Source organism: Amblyomma mixtum, chromosome 4, assembly GCF_055824585.1.
Source record: "Amblyomma mixtum isolate Tamu chromosome 4, ASM5582458v1, whole genome shotgun sequence".
In the NCBI taxonomy this organism is placed as follows: Eukaryota; Metazoa; Arthropoda; class Arachnida; order Ixodida; family Ixodidae; genus Amblyomma; species Amblyomma mixtum.
Window position 1 is genome coordinate 156379589 of NC_143015.1, and position 18312 is coordinate 156397900.

The following is an 18312-nucleotide window of genomic DNA, read 5'->3' on the forward strand; positions in this document are numbered from 1 at the left end:
AACACTAAAAAAACTAATATTTCGTAATTAACAGGCGCACTTTTAAAAGTAAATATGTTTTCAAAAAAAAAATGTTGTTGTTTAGATACTTTAAGAGGTTTTTTAATGGCATTTCGGAAGAGTAAAACCTTTTATTGGCGTCGTGTGTCGTCGCGTCTTCACTACTATGGCTTTTGCACACTGCGTTCGCGCGAAAGTCGTCTGCGCACACACGAACTACGTTTTCGGAATGAAACGCCTTAGTACTGCCACTCTGTGTTCCCGAAAAACTACGACTGTGCCGCAACAAGTAGCTCACCGCCCCATGATGCTTTGAGCGTCCATGGTGGCTGAAGTGCAGCGCCGCCAGCTTTCCCTCTAGGTAGTAGTAAGAAACTCTATGCCACTGCCCTGGGATGACAGGTGCTGCCACCTGGTGGGCTTTGTGCGACCCAGGTTGCTCGACCCCGGGCAACCTGGGCGACCAATCGTTAATTTAACTGCCACCTGCCATGTTGGGCAATTTTCTCACTATCCGGTGGGCAGGTTGGGATGACCCCGCAAGGTCACGTGACCTATAGTTAGCCCGCCTACCTCCTTGGTTGCCCTCTGGGGACCACATGCAAGAGTCATGCCCGTGATTTTTTGCTCACAACGCCGACAACGCCGACACCGGATTCCGGAGAACGTGGCATCCAACGCTATCGCTTCAAAACGGACTGGAAACGGTGCGGCGGGCCGAGGATAACCTGCATGACGCAAACTTTCCGCATGGTTGCCATCCTTATTGCTCCTGTTAGAACGAAAAGCAGCAATGGTATACCCTGATTACTTTGTCAGACACGTTACGTGAAGGTGTTTCAAAACTATACATAAATGTTTCGCAATGATGACTTCGCAGCAAATATCCCACGTTACGGCCGCCTCTGTACTCATCGCCCAGGAGCATCCAATCCCTACCTACTTAACAGTTGACGCACTGAGGGCACATTTCCGACACATCTCCCGGGTTCCCTCTCACCACCTCGCCAGTGTTCCTACTGCCAGGCCGCGCACATCGTTTACAGACATCGTTGACGCACAACGCGCCATTCTGCCGTCCCAGTTTGCACCCGCCTCTAGATCGTCCTCGCCACTTTGGAGCCTGCACAATCCCCGTGTGCTTCTTTCAATACCTGGCATCAGGAAGAAGATCGACTTATCGCCGATAGAACTCAAACAAGTCACTATTGAAAATTTTCATGAGCACCATGCAAACCGGGTGCACGTTTACACCGACGGCTCAGTGAACCCTATCAGTTATTTTGGCTCCGTGGTCATCCGCGCAAGAACTATAGAAATTAGAGTTAGGACAGCTCACCACACTTCTTCGACGGGTGCAGAACTCACCGCTCTTCGTGCCGCCATTGAACACATCAGTCAGCAGCCCCCTCAGCGGTGGTCTATTTTCACCGACTCCAAACCTGCCCTCCAAGGCTTACAAGCTGCTCTTCGCCGTGGAGCCCATGAACAACTGGTCGCAGAAATTCGACAGCTACATCACTCTGTCACCAACAAAGGACATGACATTATCTACCAATGGCTACTAGGGCACAGCGGCACAGCAGGCAATCACCGCGCGGATGAGGCCGCACGAACTGCTCACCACGATGGCGATTTTGTGTCCATCCCCCTTTCGAAATCAGAAGCAGCGAGCAGGCTTCGCGCACTTGCGCGGGAAGCTCCGGCTTCCATCAGGCCTACCACGACGTGAAGAAACTTTGCTGTGTCGCCTCTGGCTTGGTGTAGCTTTCACCAACCATTACTCTTTCTTAATCGGTATGGCTGATAGCCCTGCATGTGCCATCTGCGGGCATGATGAAACTATAACCCAAATTCTTTGTGACTGCCCTGCCTACAGCGCCGAATGGCAATCCCTCAGCCGTGCGCTGGAACGCCTAGGTCCACGTCCATAGACGGAAATGAAGATTCTCGGCCACTGGCCGCGGCGATCGTCGGCGGTGAAAGCCTCCAAGGCACTGCTAACCTTCTTGCGGAAGTTCTGGCTTGCACGATAGGTTGTAACTTCACCGAACGCTGACTTTTTAGAGTGTCTTCAATTTTCTGTTACTCTCCTTTCTCTCTCACTTTTTTTTATCCCCTCACCCCCCCCCCCCCCCCTCCGTGTAGGGTAACAAACCGATTATTATTCAGGTTAACCTCCCTGCCTTTCCTCTTCTACCTCCTCCTCCTCCTCCAAGACTGATCGCACTTGAGGGTGAAATTTCCTGACTTCGGCATACAGGGTGTTTCACCTAAGACTTTACGCAATTTTTAAAAATAGTATTTTTGATTTAGAACCGCAATATCCATATCTGTTTTTAGAATTTCGAAACTGTGGATACCCTCGGCACTGTGGCCCAACAAATTTTCGCTATTTTGACGGGTTACGTGCCCTGGAGAGGTTGCTTTGCCTGCAAGCTTCTCTAAAGCTCATGCATTTCGGTGCGATGTGGCCAAAATTTGTTGGGCCACAGCGCCAAGGGTAACCGCGTTTTCGAAGTTCTATACACTGATATGGATATCACTTATTGTGAGCTAGACGCCTCTCAATAATTAAGGAGCCTAACAGTAATAGTTAAAAGCGAACTATTCAATATTAGTTCCCCAGACTGCCGGTTAGCACGTCTTAGCTGCATTCAGATGTACTACACCGCTGACAATTCTATGCCGAAAAAAGCGATGGTCTAACTCAAAAAGTCTATTAAAAAACTATGTATAATGCGCGCGCCTCATCGAATGACGAGTATATTGTGGAGAAGTGAACAGTGATTCACGAAATGGCTGTATACTTACCTTTCTCTTAGGGAAGACAACCTATAGCTGGCTGTACTCTTAACCTAGAAAATTTCACTGCATTAAAAGGGGATATTCGATACACCCAGTCTTCTATAAGAGGGACTTCTTATAGAAGCCACAACCGAGGCGTGCCATTAGCGATTTATGGTATAGCGTTACCATATAGTATGACTGTACCACCAGCTGCTAACAGCGCATACATCGGTTGCTGGAATTAGTCTGTCTCAACTAGCCGTAATTAATACAGAGCTACTACGATGACTCTTTTCCTCATTTCACCGTAAACTTCACCACTTCCATCACGTTTCATGTGTCCACCCTGAGCGAGTTATTATTAGCACCTTCGTGATCTTCACAATGGCCGCAAAAACTGCGCTGAACGTCCGCGGGACGTTCCAAACGTCCGTAGGACGTCCCAATGAGTGTTAGTGCCCATTGAGTTCCTCGCATTTAAATTATGCTTTCAATACTAACAATAGAAGGGCCAAATTATTCAATAAGCAAAAAAAATATTACAAGGTACCATTATAGGAACGCCAGCCTGGCGAATTGGTATGCCTGATTCCAAGAGAAAGCAAACGTAGCAGGGGACGGCAGAAAGTTAGGTGGGCGGATGAGATTAAGAAGTTTGCGGGGATACAGTGGCGGCAACTGACAAAGGACATGCAGGGTTAATTGGAGAGACATGGGAGAGGCCTTTGCCCTGCAGTGGGTGTAGTCAGGCTGATGATAATGATGATGATGATGGGATCACAAACGTGGCTTCATCAGCGACGTGACAGCCAATCCTCGGTCCATCGAGACGTAGAGTCCCTGTGAGACGCTATACGCACGAACTTCTTGACAGGTACACCCCCCAAAAAAAGAAACAGAAATAAAAGAAAGGACAGCGTTAAGCCTACTTTAATAATTAAAGGCATGTAGACACCAAATTCTTGGTTTCGTGCTTTCTTCTTTACAATGTTGTGTAAGGCATTAGCATACATGAATTAATTACCATGTGATATAATGTCTACGACCGCTAAATACTTTTCATTTAAATGTATTCTTTCACATGTTCCGGTTTTAACAGCCAAGCGATGGCTGTGACGTCAAAGGTGAGTGTAAGTGACGTGAGGTACGAAATATAACGGGATTCAATAGCTACTTGGTCGTTTTAATTCACTACAACGCCTGCATCAGGCTGCATCAAGAGCCTAAATAACAACGAAGGAAGAATCAGCAATTACACTGTAGGGTTTTTCATGCCTCACGTGTCCGTTGTTAATCGTTGACGTCATAGCTATCGGTCACCTGTTGAAATCGAAAGAGATGAAATGATATATTCAATTGTAATTTAATTAACGGCCGCAGGTGATTCCCACGCGGTGATCCATGCATAGGAACGTCTTACGCATCATTACAAAAGAAAAACTGCAACCAAAATTTCGTGTCTGTAGACCTTTAATGTTCTAACGCCAGTGTGCAATGAATAAAAAAATGAAGAAGCATAATTCATTTTCAGAGTCAGAAATGAGGCTTTGTGACAGAGCGCTCCTAAGGTTGTGTCATCGGTCACCTTGCCGTGTGTACATGCACAGTGATTAAAACTGACTCAGTACTGACGGTATCTGAATTCGTTAGAACCATTGAATAGTGTAGTCACACATCGTTACCTATCACTGACGACGCGTAGTAATAGACAAGAATAATGAAAACAATATAATAATTCACTCCTTGTGGCACCAGTCTTATTCTTTAACGCATATTTTTAAGCACTTCTAAATGAATAAGCAAGGGACGCAAACAAAGTAAGTGACCTCCGATGCCCATCAAAGTCCTCATGCCACTCCTGCTGCGGAGCAAGCATTTCTGGATTTCACTAGTTCCCCGCTTCTCCGTACAACCTTCTAACGGCGCTGCAATCGACAAAGCCGCCGCCTTTCCACAAGTTGTGGCAAGAGTGCGATTGCGGGGCGAGTGTGCGAGCTACCTTCTCTTTCCACACCACAAAACGTCTCGTGACGGTGGCTCTGGTGGCAAAAAGAAGCCAGCAGTAGCATCGTCCCTGTCGCCCTTGCATAGTGCGGGGGCCGTTTTACCGGTGAATGATACGTGCCGATTTGATCGACCAAGCTCGAAACATGAGCACCGTGCACATGCTGTCCACCCTCACCCGGATTTCTTCGGCGAGCACGCCGGTCGCCCGTGCTTCGATGTCGACCGCTTCGAGCGCCAAGAAACTAGCGGGGAAAGTTGCCATCGTGACAGCGTCAACGGAAGGGTGAGCTACTGCCAACACCGCCCACAACTGAACGGATATGTGATGAATGGCGCGGTCGTCGAGAGCTGTGCGGGAAGCGAGGATGCTCCAAAGGACGTTGGGGCTTGTTGTCGAGGCGTGCCGCCACCCGAAGCGAGAAGCATTCTTCGGGGCTTTCCATTTCGTTGATTGCGCGACGATCCGTGCGATTGCAGCTGTCACTGCTTCGCGCTCGTTCGAATGTCGGTGCAGTGGTGCAGCTCGTAGTTACGGACCGTGGTTTGAAAGTGCTCGGTCACATACTGTGTAGACAAGCGTCATTTACGAGTGTGCCTGCAAGTGACTCTAATCGCCTCCTGATATGAGTTTTATCAGCTGTACCCGACGTTACCGGCGTCGTTGCATGCTCTTTCGAGAGCATACTTGGCTAGGCTTTCGGTGGCGTTGGAAAGATAGCTACTATCTTTTAGTTAAGAAAGTTATTTTGCCCGCGGGGCAGCGTTCGCTGTTTGGACTCGCGATGTGATTTGTGAAAAGCAGATTTCCCAGTGTTGACGGCGGTAATTGTTTAGTTTCCAGTCTCACCGTTTTCACGGGGACTCGGAAAGGGTTGTTGACTTTTCACACATTAAGTAATTATGCTACTTTCGTCGGAGAAGACATAGAGCGAAGCGCGCGATAAAATTAAACACGGTTTCGTGGGTAGAAGGCCTACAATGGAAAGCAATTTGGTACCGGTGATTCACCGCGGTGTTTTGTAAGACACGTTCTAGGTTGAGTCAGTGGGCACACGTCGTTGAGAAGTCGGCCCGCAGTTGTACGTAGTGGAGAACGTGGTGTCAGCCATCCGAAAGAAAAAAAAAAACTTCTTTTTCATCATCTTCATTTTATATTCCATTAAAAGACGATCGGACGATACACAAGGGAAGCATAACACTGGCACAGTAGTTTGACTAATGAAATGAAGATGCAAGCCACGAAAATCAGTTGAAATTAAATGCGGACAGTTTACAAACATTAATACTGAAGCCTTGTGAGAACCAAAGCGTTTTGGTTCAAAAGGAATTTCGTCGGATAAGTTGTTCACCGAGAGCTGTAAAAAGCGGTGAGTCATGAAAAAAGTAAATGCTCGCTCGTAAGGTCTACTTTCCGCATACCTGAACGTGAATGAGTTGCATAAAGATACGAACAGGAAAGGCTTCAGCAAAATGCGGTTCCGCACATTCCTTTCTTCGATATAAGCAATGAAAGACGAGACTCGATTCATTGCACTGCACATGTCGTGGTCGTAAATAATTGATTGTGCACGTTGTTTCACGTTGTATTGAGTGGGGAATTCTAGGACATGTTTACTTTTTTTTTTCACTGCCTCAAGAGTACATCGGGATATGTTCTTCACGTTTTAGTTTTGCTCTGCAAATTGTCGCCTCACATTCATGGTTTTTCCTGTCACTAGTGTCGGGTCACTTTATACGGCTCAGGGTACTTTATGAACATTTCCTAAAAAAAAAAAATATTTGCTTTGGTTTTGAAATTACTGCGATAAACACCACAGCGAGGCTGCGCGTCGCCGTTTGAATCAATTTCATCCAGTCGTAGGAAAATTAAAAGGGACGCGCAAGAAACCTCCAACCAATTATTTTTCTCAATAAAAATTCATTGTTCGCCTTTTTCTGGATATGTTGACGCGTTTCCGGTAGCAAAAGACTCATGAGTAGCTTCGCTAATAGAACTGAAAAATATTCCTGCCACTCGTGACGTCTGTACCGAAAATGACTAGCTTGCCGCCGTTTTGACGTGAATGGCAGTGGAGTCTGGCCTCCGGGATCCGTGTATTGTGTCAACCATGCATGTTACTTCCGAAATTGGCCGGTGATCGCGACACCTACATTGATATTTTTTTTTTTGTCATTTGCATTCTATAAAAGCTCCGTTTTTCGTTAGAGCAGTCACTTTAATATTAGAACGTGGTATACCTTATCCTTCTAGGCCAACTTCTTTTTAGTCGTTGTAATGTGTTCCGGAAATGATAGAACCGGTCGCGAAATACATTGAACGCAAGTGGATTGTCATTCATCAAGAGCGACTGCCTTAATTGACAGACTGTGATTATTTCCCTTTACTTCTCTCTTTCCTCTTTAATTCCTCTCATTCCTTTCCCCTGTGCAGGGTAGCCAACTGGAATCCTTTCTGGTTAACATCCCTGCCTTTCCCTCTCTCTCTCTCTCTCTCTCAAGAACTACCTGCGCCTTTTAACCACTGCGCATTTGAAGGTAGAAGGGACGGAAGCTAGTTTTAAGGCGGAAGCCTTTAATGTCTCATCGTTGTAAGCAGCAGTTGTCGACAGAAAATGTCACGCTTTTCAATTGGTGGAAACGGTCGTGACGTCACAGTGCGCGAATTTCAAACGGGGCCAATTGCACTTTGGCTAGTAACCATGCAACCACTTGAAGGGATCGTATAGTGATGCTCCAATTAAGTGGGACTGAGCATAGTTAATTGCTTAAGTACCCAATTAGCCTAATTAGCTTTACTAGTCAGACAATATAAATGAATAAAACCGATTAAGAAATTGGTCGAGCTCAGGAATCGAACCCCGGTCTTCGGCGTGAGAGACGAGCATGCATCCACTTCGCCACGCCAGCTCGATGGTTTGGCATGAACAAAGGCGCGTCTAGTGAATACGGTGTCTTCACTCACTCTCATCCTCCTCCATTCCCTTCCCGCGAGGTTTAGGTGTCCACCGACAAATGAGAGACAGATACATTTCCTTTCCTCAAAAACCAATTTACTGACGAGCGAGGCGTAGAACCGAATGGGCGATGGCGTTCTATGGACTCCTTGGCAGCGTTGCAAGACGCTGTCGTGTTCCACTCCTAGGGGCATCAGTGACCACACTTTAGTTCAAAAAAGTGCCCCCCCCCCCCCCCCTGAATTTTGTGAGACACTTACTGCGTAATTTACTTTCCTCAAATACAATTTTCATTTTCTTCATTACGGCTCCTCTTTATCTATCTTCTTTCACTCCCACTTCCTCCCTTCCTCTACGGTGCGGTTCAGGTGTCCACCGAGATGACAGAGAATTACTGCGCCATTTCCTTTCCTCAAAAAGCGTTGCGTTCAAAGGGCAAGGCATCGCGCTGAACGGGTGGTGTTCCGTGGACTCCCTGGCAGCGCTACAACGCGCTGTCGCGTTCCACTCCTAAAGGCGAAGCTTAAGCGTAATTAATTAGCAGTTAATCAGTATTCAGGCATTAATCAGTAATTAACCATTAATTAGTGATTTGTCATCACTTAGTAATTAGTAGTCAATTATATGTGACGCCACCGGTGCCACAGAAACAGCGAAGGTGGTGCGGAAAACGCTTCCGCCTCTACCCACTTTAGACAGTCAAAGTGCCCCCTGAATTTTTGAATGATTTCAATGGATGCGCGAACTTGCAAGAATTCTGACGCATGCGATGAGAAAAGACCGTCCTGTCGCAATTTCCTTGGGACTTTTTTTCTTAAATCTCTCCCCGACCCTTTTTTTTTTTGTTTCAAGTGACGGGTTAGGCCGTGAGGAAAGCTGTATCCGACGGCTTGGCTTTAGTTGTGAAAGTTTAAGCGAAGCCGGACCACCGTACATTTAATTGTTGCGAATTCGCTTCATCTAGGGCCAGGTGGCGACACTGCGCATGCGTAAGAGGCACCGTCTGTTTTTTTTTTTTTGCTTTTACATGTCTGCACTATGAGGGCCAGGGATGAGACACAGTTTAAAACTTTTATTCAGAAGAGTGGGGAGTTGGGCGAGTGGCTATCATGACCACACACAATACAAGCAGCATGTAGGAGAGTAGCTCATGACGTGCTGTGTGTCACCCCGCTGCGGTGACTCAGTGGTTAGGTCACTCTTTTGCTTGTCCGAGGTCGCGGGTTCGATCCTGGCCGCTGCGGCTTCGTTTCAGTGGAGGTGAAGCGTAAAAGCGCCCCTGTGGTGGTCAGAATTAATCCAGAGCCCTCCTCTACAGCGTCCATCACAGCAGCCAAAGTCGCGTTGGGACCTTAAATTCCATATCGTACTCTCTTCTTGTAGTGTACTCGCCGCGGTGGCTCAGTGGTTACGGCGCTCGGCTGCTGACCCGAAAGACGCGGGTTCGATCCCGGCCGCGGCGGCCGAATTTCGATGAAGGCGATATTCAAGAGTCCTCTGTACTGTGCGATGCCAGTGCACGTTAAAAAACCCCAGGTGGTCGAAATTTCCGGAGCTCTCTACTACGGCGTCCCTCATAGCCTGAGTTGCTTTGGGACGTTAAACCCCAATAAACCAAACCATCTTCTTGACTGTGCGGTGCTGCGCAGGCTATATTGTGTACGTGAATTTGGATCCCACACTTTCACTGCCGCGGAATTTTTCAAGTTTTTCTCGATTGATTCCAAATTTTTTTCGGAAAAAATGTTCGCCAGAAACACAAGCGTCCTGCAGTACGTGCATCGAGGATAGCGTGCAGCTGGGGCGACCTGTCTTCACTTTTACCGCGTTTTCTTTTCCCCTTCTTTTTTTTTTTTCATTGCCTGGCAAATAAAGGAAAAGCGCGTCCAACTCGCCGAGGCTGCGACGGCAGCTTGTGTGTGTGCGCTGGGCAAATATAACGTCACGGATGAAAAGGCATTTCACCGGCTCCCCTTGTTTCCTCGACTGCCCCGTAAGCCACCACCAAGGCTGCGGGGCGCGTTTCGGCTTCGGATATTGCTGCAAGCACGCGCCCAGCCCCGCCCGCGAGTTTCGTAATCCCCGTAATCTCCCCTCTAGACCAGTAATTTCAGCGCACGTAGCATAACTTATGTCCTATAGCATGACCTCCGAGATCACCTGCTCGTGGCCTCCGAGATCACCTGTTGTGGCCTCCGAGATCACCTGCGGGCCGTGCCCACAGTGCTTCCCCCAATCCCCTGCGCAATTCGTAGCGCTGGCGTACATTCTACCCCTTTCCTCACCTGCTATCTTCGGTTATCTTCCGGTGTCCTCCAGTTTCGTTCCGATATGCGATTGGAGATTGGAACTTATCGGCCCTTCTTGCACCACTTTATGGCTTTGACATATGGAGTCGGTTGCGTAGCATTCTTGGCGTGTAGGTGAGGCCTTGTGCCAAGAACTCCTCCTCCTTACGCAAGCGTCTATGGGATTTGAAACAGAAGGAAGCGGGCGATTAAGATCGTTTGTCGGAATCGCCGCGACGACTTTCTGCATGACAGAAGCGAAAGAAAGAAAAAAAATGCTATAGCCGCTTTCTTGTGCAACGCGTTGAAATATCGCGACCTTGTAGCGAACGGGGGAGGTTTCTCCTTCAAGGCAACCAAGCCGAACGAATGGTCTGCAGTTTTTATCGGTGTATTTTTTTTTTTTTTTTTTGCTGGCGCATACGCGCTGAAATTTCTCTGTTGCCGTGTGCATGCAATGCATGCGTTGGCACAGCGGAGACCGTTCGTAGTTGGTGTCGTTGTTAGTCTCGAGGACTACTTAGTATGCAAGAGTAAAGACCGGCGTACATAGGCTGCCATTTTGTTGTCTATGCAGCGCTGCGAAAGGCGGCTTGCATGTTTAAAAAGGTTATGCCTCCTGCTGCGGCCTCCACTGCCAAAGATACTCGCTGAACAACAAAATGGCGGCCGCGACGTCACGTGACTAGAGGATGGCGCCATTTTGAGGGGACATAGGATAATTGGTGAGGCAGTAATTTATAAATTAGGTGAAGAGTGTGATCTGGATATGAAGTAGATGCTTCTAATTATGGGACGTCGTCAGAGGTAAAGAAAACATGTGCCGCACTTTTGCCTGTGGTGAGATCGGTCTCAGCGTTGACATGCGATGTTCTTTTGCCGAGCTTGATGTCGCGGGTTCGATTCACTGCCGTCGTGGTCCACATTTCCGTAAAGGCGTACTAAAAGAAAAAGAAGAGTGTATCTTATATATATCAAACAAGAAAAGAATGCTTCCGAGGGCTTTGAGATTTCGGTGCTTCGTAATGACCACGAGCCGGTCGAACTCAATCCTTTGCCGTATACCGCAGCTTTCATTAGGGCGAGCTACGTAATCTAGTGATGAAAAAAAAAGACAAAAGGAAATGACTACATTATTTCTTTCTAACGTTCCAAGATAGCTGCGCTGATGTTCCGAAACTAATATGGTTCATGAAACCCTTTGTCCTGTTCTCCCCCTCCTCAAAAAGGGAGAGTTCATTGACGATCGTGGCATTATAGGAAACCTTTTACGTCCAGTACACCTTCAGTGGACCTTTGTGTTTCGTCGATGACTGGGGGCTGAATTGTCCGCGAGGCCCTGAGGGGGGACATATCCGGATGTACAGACACAAAACACGAGTCTTCGTTTGATTTTATTTCTTTTTTGCGCATGTCTTGCTTATTTCGTGGACAGACTCCGCCGAGCTTTTTTTTTTCTTGCGGATATGGGAACGGCTCTAGCAGACGCCCCAGGCGTTCTTCTGTCGTCTGCACGCGCTGTTCGTATACCCGCTTATCGTGCATCATCTCGCCCACCGAAGAGTTGCAACGCACTTTTTATTTTGCCTCTCGATGGTATCGTTTGACTGCGTAGTTGTTGGGATCAACTTCGTCAACATTTTTCTGCTTGACGCTTTCGAGTATATCCCTCTCCACAGTCTTGCTAACCGTGGTGGAACAATTATGGTGACACCTCTAGACAGCCAGCAGACGAGTATACAGAGCGCACTTCCGCTACGTTTTTCGTGATCGATGTGGTCGCAAGTACGAAAATATTTTCTCTTTAAAAAAATTACCACGCTTTTTGTACCAGTGGATCATCTCTTTCAATTGTGTCTCCTTTCTTGTGCAAGCTTTATATGGTGGCACTGCTGAGGGTTCGCTCAAGCTCCTCACCACGCGCCATAGAGTTTCTTACTATTACCTAGAGGGAAAGCTGGCAGCCCGTCTATGGGAGTTTGCATGGCGACCCCTCGAGACCTCTTCAGCCACCATGGGCGCTCAAAGCATCATGGGGCGGTGAGCTACTTGTTGCGGAACTGCAACTTTTGGCCAAAAAATAATAGAAAAATAAAGCTGTTTGATAGCTACAAACGTCCTAACATTCAATATCTGGTCTAATGATTGCAACAAACGAGCAGAAAAGCATTTAAGTGCAAAGTTTGCCCAAAATAAGAGACGACTCGATCTCCTATTGGCCAAGTAAAGAACACTATAAAAACTAATATTTCGTAATTAACAGGCGCACTTTTAAAAGCAAATATGTTTTAAAAAAAAATGTTGTTGCTTAAACACTATAAGAGGTTTTTAATGGTATTTCAGAAAAGTGAAACCTTTTATTGGCGTCGTGTGTCGTCGCGTTTTCACTACTATGGGTTTTGCACACTGCGTTCGCGCGAAAGTCGTCTGCGCACACACGAACAGCGTTTTCGGAATGAAACATCTTAGTAGTGCCACTCCGTGTTCCCGAAAAATTGCGACTGTGCCGCAACAAGTAGCTCACCGCCCCATGATGCTTTGAGCGTCCATGGTGGCTGAAGTGCAGCGCCGCCAGCTTTCCCTCTAGGTAATAGTAAGAAACTCTATGCCACGCGCAGTCCCCATCGTCTGCGCAATCCCTATCGTCTGCGCAATCCCCAGTCGACTGTGACCACATGACAGTAGTAAATGTTCTGTCCCCCCCCCCCCCCCCCCCCCCCCCCCCCCCCCCCCCGTTCCGTTCGTTCTTTGCCGAACAAAAGTTGGCACTTCTCCTGCAATATAAAAAGAAAAAAAAAATGAGCCACTTCGCCGGTAGTCGTCTAGTACGCGTTCCCTTTTTCTTGTGTACCGGTTCCAGCTGCAAAAAAACAAAAAAGTCGTGTTTACACCGTTGCTGGTGTAAACACGACTTGCCGCGTGGCAGTCAGGGCGTGCTCTGTTCTTGTCCTTATTTAACTTAGGCCAGCCGCGTGCCAGAAGCGGAGAATAAGTATCGTCTCGCCCTTGAAAAACCAGCATTAGCTGCCTTGCTATATCTCCCGTCTGCCAGCGCCATCGCTATTATAGGGGCGGCCGTTTGAGTTCTTTGTCTTTTCGAACTCCCATCTACGCGTGCTCATAAACATGTCGTTCATGAACGAGGAAACGATGAGTAGCAAACGGAGGGAGGCCTGTGAGTCAGATTGACTGGAAGGTTTTTCTTTTTTGTTTTTGCCTCCTTTAGCGGTTAACATGTTCATGCATGGTCACGACCATTGCACGGTCGTTGTGCGCTGCGATTATACCTGCGCTTCTGGGAAAAACCGAAGACCCCTTGCGTTTTGCGGGTGACGGTCGCCAAGCGTGGAGAGCATAATAGGACGTCTGTGAAATGTTCTCGCAAATTTCTATCGACTGGCAGTAAAAAAAAAAACGAAAATTCGGGGGGCACTCTGGCTGTCTAAAGTGCTGCAAAGCGAAAGCCTTTCTGGCGCACTGTTTGGCATTGACTGCGAGACTGTGCTGTACTAGTGCTTTATTTGACTACACTGACTGCACATTACAACTACACACTTTGACTGCCGACTTTGGCTGCTTCTTTAGCACGACTCTCTCGCTCTGCTTCGATGAGTTTGGTTGTATCCATGACTCTGTTCGCAGTAATGAGATCAGTAATGTGGTCACCCACGGGCGCCTTGCGCCTCCTGTCGGAGCTGACGACAACTATTTTATTAGTTGTCGTCTGCTCCAAAAGGGGGCGTCAGGCATCCGTGGGTTACCTCATTACTTCGAATCCGCGCACTCTGACGTCATAACCATTTCGGCCAAAAGAAAAGCGTGACACCTCTGCTGACAACCTTCTGTCGACAATGATGAGGTATTAAAGGCTTTCGCCTTAAAATGCTAATGTTTTGTTTTGTGCCGCCGCGGTGGCTCAGTGGCTATGGTGCTCGGCTGCTGACCCAAAAGACGCGGGTTCGATCCCGGTCGCGGCGGCTAGAATTTCTTTGGAGGAGAAATTCTGGAGGCCCGTGCACTGTGCGATGTCAGTGCACGTTAAAGAACCCCAGGTGGTCGAAATTTCCGGAGCCCTTCACTACGGCGTCTCTCATAGCCTTAGTCGCTTTGGGACGTTAAACCCCACGAAACCAAAACCAAACTAATGTTTTGTGAGGAAATGAAAACGGGGTAGTTATACTGTCTCGCTTCTCGGTGGACATTTCAACCACGCCGTGAGGGAACGGAGGAAGGTGGGGATGAAAGAGGGAAGCGGTATGGCTGTCAGAGGAGGCGCATAGATTTCCTCTTTATATACCTTATTCAATGAGCAAAGTCGCATAATTAACGCATCCGGCCCCTCACTTAGCGTCGTAGTTCCCCCGGGGTATTGCGTTAGATTACCGTTCTCGCAAAATAGTAATAATTACTAATTCGCAGATCTTTACAAGTAGAGTAGAGTTATGCACCTTTTTTTTGCTTTACCTGAACATCAAATGACGGTAAGTCTACAGACGCGGTGACTTTGGCTTTACCTATAGCGTGGTGAAGGTTTCGCTTCAATAATAACACAAAATATTTCGGGTCAATCAAAGCCTACAAAAACTTGCGCGACGATTCCCGGCAACGCTAGAAACCGGCTAGAAACCGCTAGAAACACGCTTTCAGAATCTTACCAAATAGATGTCGTTTTCATACAAACGTTCTTGAGGAGGAGTTCTTTAGAAGTTCTTTAGGAGTTCTTGATGGGGGAGTTCTGAAGGAGGAGTTCTTAGAAGGGTGTGAGGGTTCGAGCTAGGATCCGAATACGACTAGACACGTACAGTACGGTCAATTCTTAAAGGGAACATCCGATCGCGTGGCCTCCTCCCTTCGAGAAACTCTGCTGCCTATATACGGCGCGAATGGACATCATGAAGCGCATGCGCGAAAGACTATAGCTTGCATGCTTACTGTGCATGCGTCTTGTGTCGTCAGTTCCCGCAAGTCCTCGGCGGTAGCACTCCGCGAAACGCGGTGGCCACGCGATCGGATGTTCCCTTTAACAGTGGGCCGTACTGTATATATTCATTCTGCTCCTGCATGGTTTACCGGAACGGCGGCTAATGTGACGTCGGTTGCAAGCCATCTGTTGCGCCGAGGAGTCAAGATAGCTGCGTTTGTTGACCTTGTAGATGGCCTCTTCCCTTCGACTTATCGCCAGTGTATCGCCCGTACTTATCTGCATGCAGACTCGCATTCTGCTTGCGTAATTAAAGGAATAGAAAGAAAAGTAGTGGGACTTCGAAGCGCCCTTCGTGTTCCAAGGGCCTCTGCGAACAGGTCGTGGCAGCGTGCGCAGTCTGTGGAGAACGCGAACACGCTCTGCGCGCGTCAGTCGAGGTCAATCAACGCTCGGCCTTGCGGGTCGAATGCTCCGAGGAGGAGGACCCTGCCTCGGCGGCGTCTTGGCGCGGTCTCAGGGTGACTGCTCAGTTGTGTCGATCTACGGGGCAGAAATTTAAAAAAAAGTGTTTCAGGGGTAGGAGGGGGAGAAAATGGGTATCGCGTGAAAATGGAGTATATTCTTTGTCCCTTGGAAAAAGGAAAGAACCCACGTTCCTCCATTTTGTTACCCTTTAGCCTTTTGGGTTTTGTAGTGAGTAGATATGGAACGTTAATCCGCGGCGTAATTAAGTCACCTGCGTGACTGAACTCGGTAAGCTAAGAGCATTTTGTACAGTCTCAATTATGACAAACGTATTCTTTCCAATCTACCTGGCATCTTCGAGAAAATGCTCCTGCATGTGAATTACATGTATATAGGTCTTTAAAGTTTTTGGCTGTCCATTTTTTTTTACCGAAACCAAGGAGCGTAAGGCAATGTCTCGACATTTTTATTGTTTTATATTTGTGTTCATCAACCAGAAATAATAGGGGAATATATATTTTTTTTTTCCTGGAAGATATTAGGAAGCAGAAGAAACCACCTGCATGCCGCCGGTGCGATCCCAGCCCAGCACCCCTGAATTTCCTGTCCGGTGCTGTCGGATTCGGAAATCGTGGGTTCGGATCTCAGCGATGACATGCATTTGTTCTTCTACTTTTTAATTAATAGCCTTTCAGCAACAAAATAATTGCACTATTTCCCATTGAATCAACAGCACAAAGAAAGAAAGAAAGATTGAAAAATTCCCTTGTGCTCCTTGGTTTCGGTGAGTGTTCGCCGAAACGTCAACCTGCCAGTGTGGCAGTGTGGGTGGGGACTTTAATGTAGATATAAAGACAAACAGGAATTTGTTACCACTTATGCAGGAGAACATCACGTGCCTCTCGCTCGTAACGCCTCCTACGGCTGTGACAACCTCGCAAAATACTTGCATAGACCTCGTCTTTGAGAACCAGGCATTGGTGCAGCAAGTTCTCCGACCACAAAGCTTCCGTCATGACAACTAAGAACTGTTAGTGCAGTGTTTTTTGAAGAAGGAAAATGTGTGAAAAATAACAAGTTGTCTGTAGTTGTACATACATGTCTTGGTAGAATTATTCGCCTCAATCTATCGAAAAGCTAAGAATTTTTTTTATTTTGAGTATTTTTAGTATTTTTAGTATTTCTTGCCCAAGACCAGCTCAGACTGGAACCACCTGCCCGCCAGCATCGTCTCCATCTCTGAACCAGAAGCTTTTAGATCTGCTCTTCTTCATCACCTATGTTAACCACTCTCCTTATTGTATTTTATTTGTATAAGTATACTTACCACTCCTATCTGTAACGCCTCAACGGCCCTGATAGTAACGAAATAAATTAATAAATAAATGAAGTTTGCGGGGATACAGCGGCGGCAACTGACAAAGGACAGGGTTGATTGCAGAGACATGGGAGAGGCCTTTGCCCTGCAGTGGGTGTAGTCAGGCTGATGATGATGATGATCGAAAAGCTGAAACAGCTGATGAGCTGCGCTCAAATTTCGCGTTGGGAAGTAACGTAATCGTCACCAATTTTTTCTACTGTAAATATAGCAGCGAAAAGTCAGCCTTGCGTCGTAACCGAATGAACGTTATATTATTGAATAACAGAATCACTTGACCAAATGTTTAGAGGAATCCCCCAAGGTGGAGTAGATTTCTAATAAGGGAGTAATTACTCATTACTCATTGAGAATCACTTGTTTTCCTCCTCCGTATCTGCAAAAGCGACCCTCACGTTACAGTCGCGGTCGCGCTACGTTCGAGTAAATCCGGTACATACGTGCGCGTGCCGAATTCCCAGCCGCCTTTCATCAGTGTCGGCCACCTCCGCGGCGCGTCACGCTGCAGGCTGTCTGTATCTGTTTGTGTCTTTTTGTTTGCGTAGCCCCAATGCGGGCGAGGTCTTCCGTGCCTTTGTTGTCGTCTTTCGCGGAGGCCACGTGCGGTGGCTCTAGAACAACACCCTCGGCACAAGGCCGCCTGCCGACGGGACCGGAGAAAGGTCGTTGTCTGCCGCAGATCCCATCCTCTCTCCATTTCCTCCCCTCCCTCTCTCTTTCTAGCTGTGTCGCGAAGGTTTCAGGGCCTTGCCTTCTGTCCCTTGTCTTCTCATCGCGCGAACTTACTTCCTCCGGCCTTTGAGTTCTAGCCCTGTTGCTGTTTGTGGGTTGTGTTCTTTTGTCTCGGTATCCTGCCTTGGAGTTATCGCTGCGACGCTCTTGCGTACTGCGGCCAGGTGTGGAAGGGGGGGGGGGGGGGGAGCTAATTTGAACGAGGTCGAAGATTACTTCCCAAGTGTTATATCCAACCTCGATGTTTAATTTATTTATTTTATTTATTTATTTATTTAATTTATTTTATTTATTTATTTATTTCAGTTACCCTCTGCCGCGCTGGCTCAGTGGTTACGGCGCTCGGCTGCTGACCCGAAAGACGCTTGTTCGATCCCGGCCGCGGCGGTCGAATTTCGATGAAGCCGAAGTTCTAGAGGCCCGTGTGCTGTGCGATGTCAGTGCACGTTAAAGAACACCAGGTGGTCGAAATTCCCGGAGCCCTTCACTACGGCGTCCCTCATAGCCTTAGTAGCTTCGGGACGTTAAACCCCAATAAACCAAACCAAATTCAGTTACCCCTCTTCGCCCGGTGGGCATTATAGAGGGGACTAGGGCTTGACAAAAAAAAAAAAAAGGATGGGAAGGGGAAGAAAAGGAGTACATGCTATTGTAAGGTATGGAGCCAAATGAGACTGACAATTATAGAAATCACAGTAAAATTATAATGGCATGCAAAACAGATTGCACACTTAAGTAGCAGAGTGGAAGGCTACAAGGCGGGACTCTGTGTGG

General features: G+C 47.5%; 1 protein-coding gene across 1 annotated transcript in view; it reads left to right on the forward strand.

The window, feature by feature from the left end:
- Positions 1-4779: 4779 nt before the first annotated feature.
- Positions 4780-18312, forward strand: part of LOC149348896 (dehydrogenase/reductase SDR family member 4-like) — a 36283-nt gene continuing 22750 nt past the window's right edge. Inside the window, exon 1 of the mRNA XM_089541016.1 lies at positions 4780-5080. Coding sequence (XP_089397142.1) covers positions 4905-5080 — 176 coding nt within the window. The 5' untranslated portion in view covers positions 4780-4904. The remainder of the gene's footprint in view (positions 5081-18312) is intronic.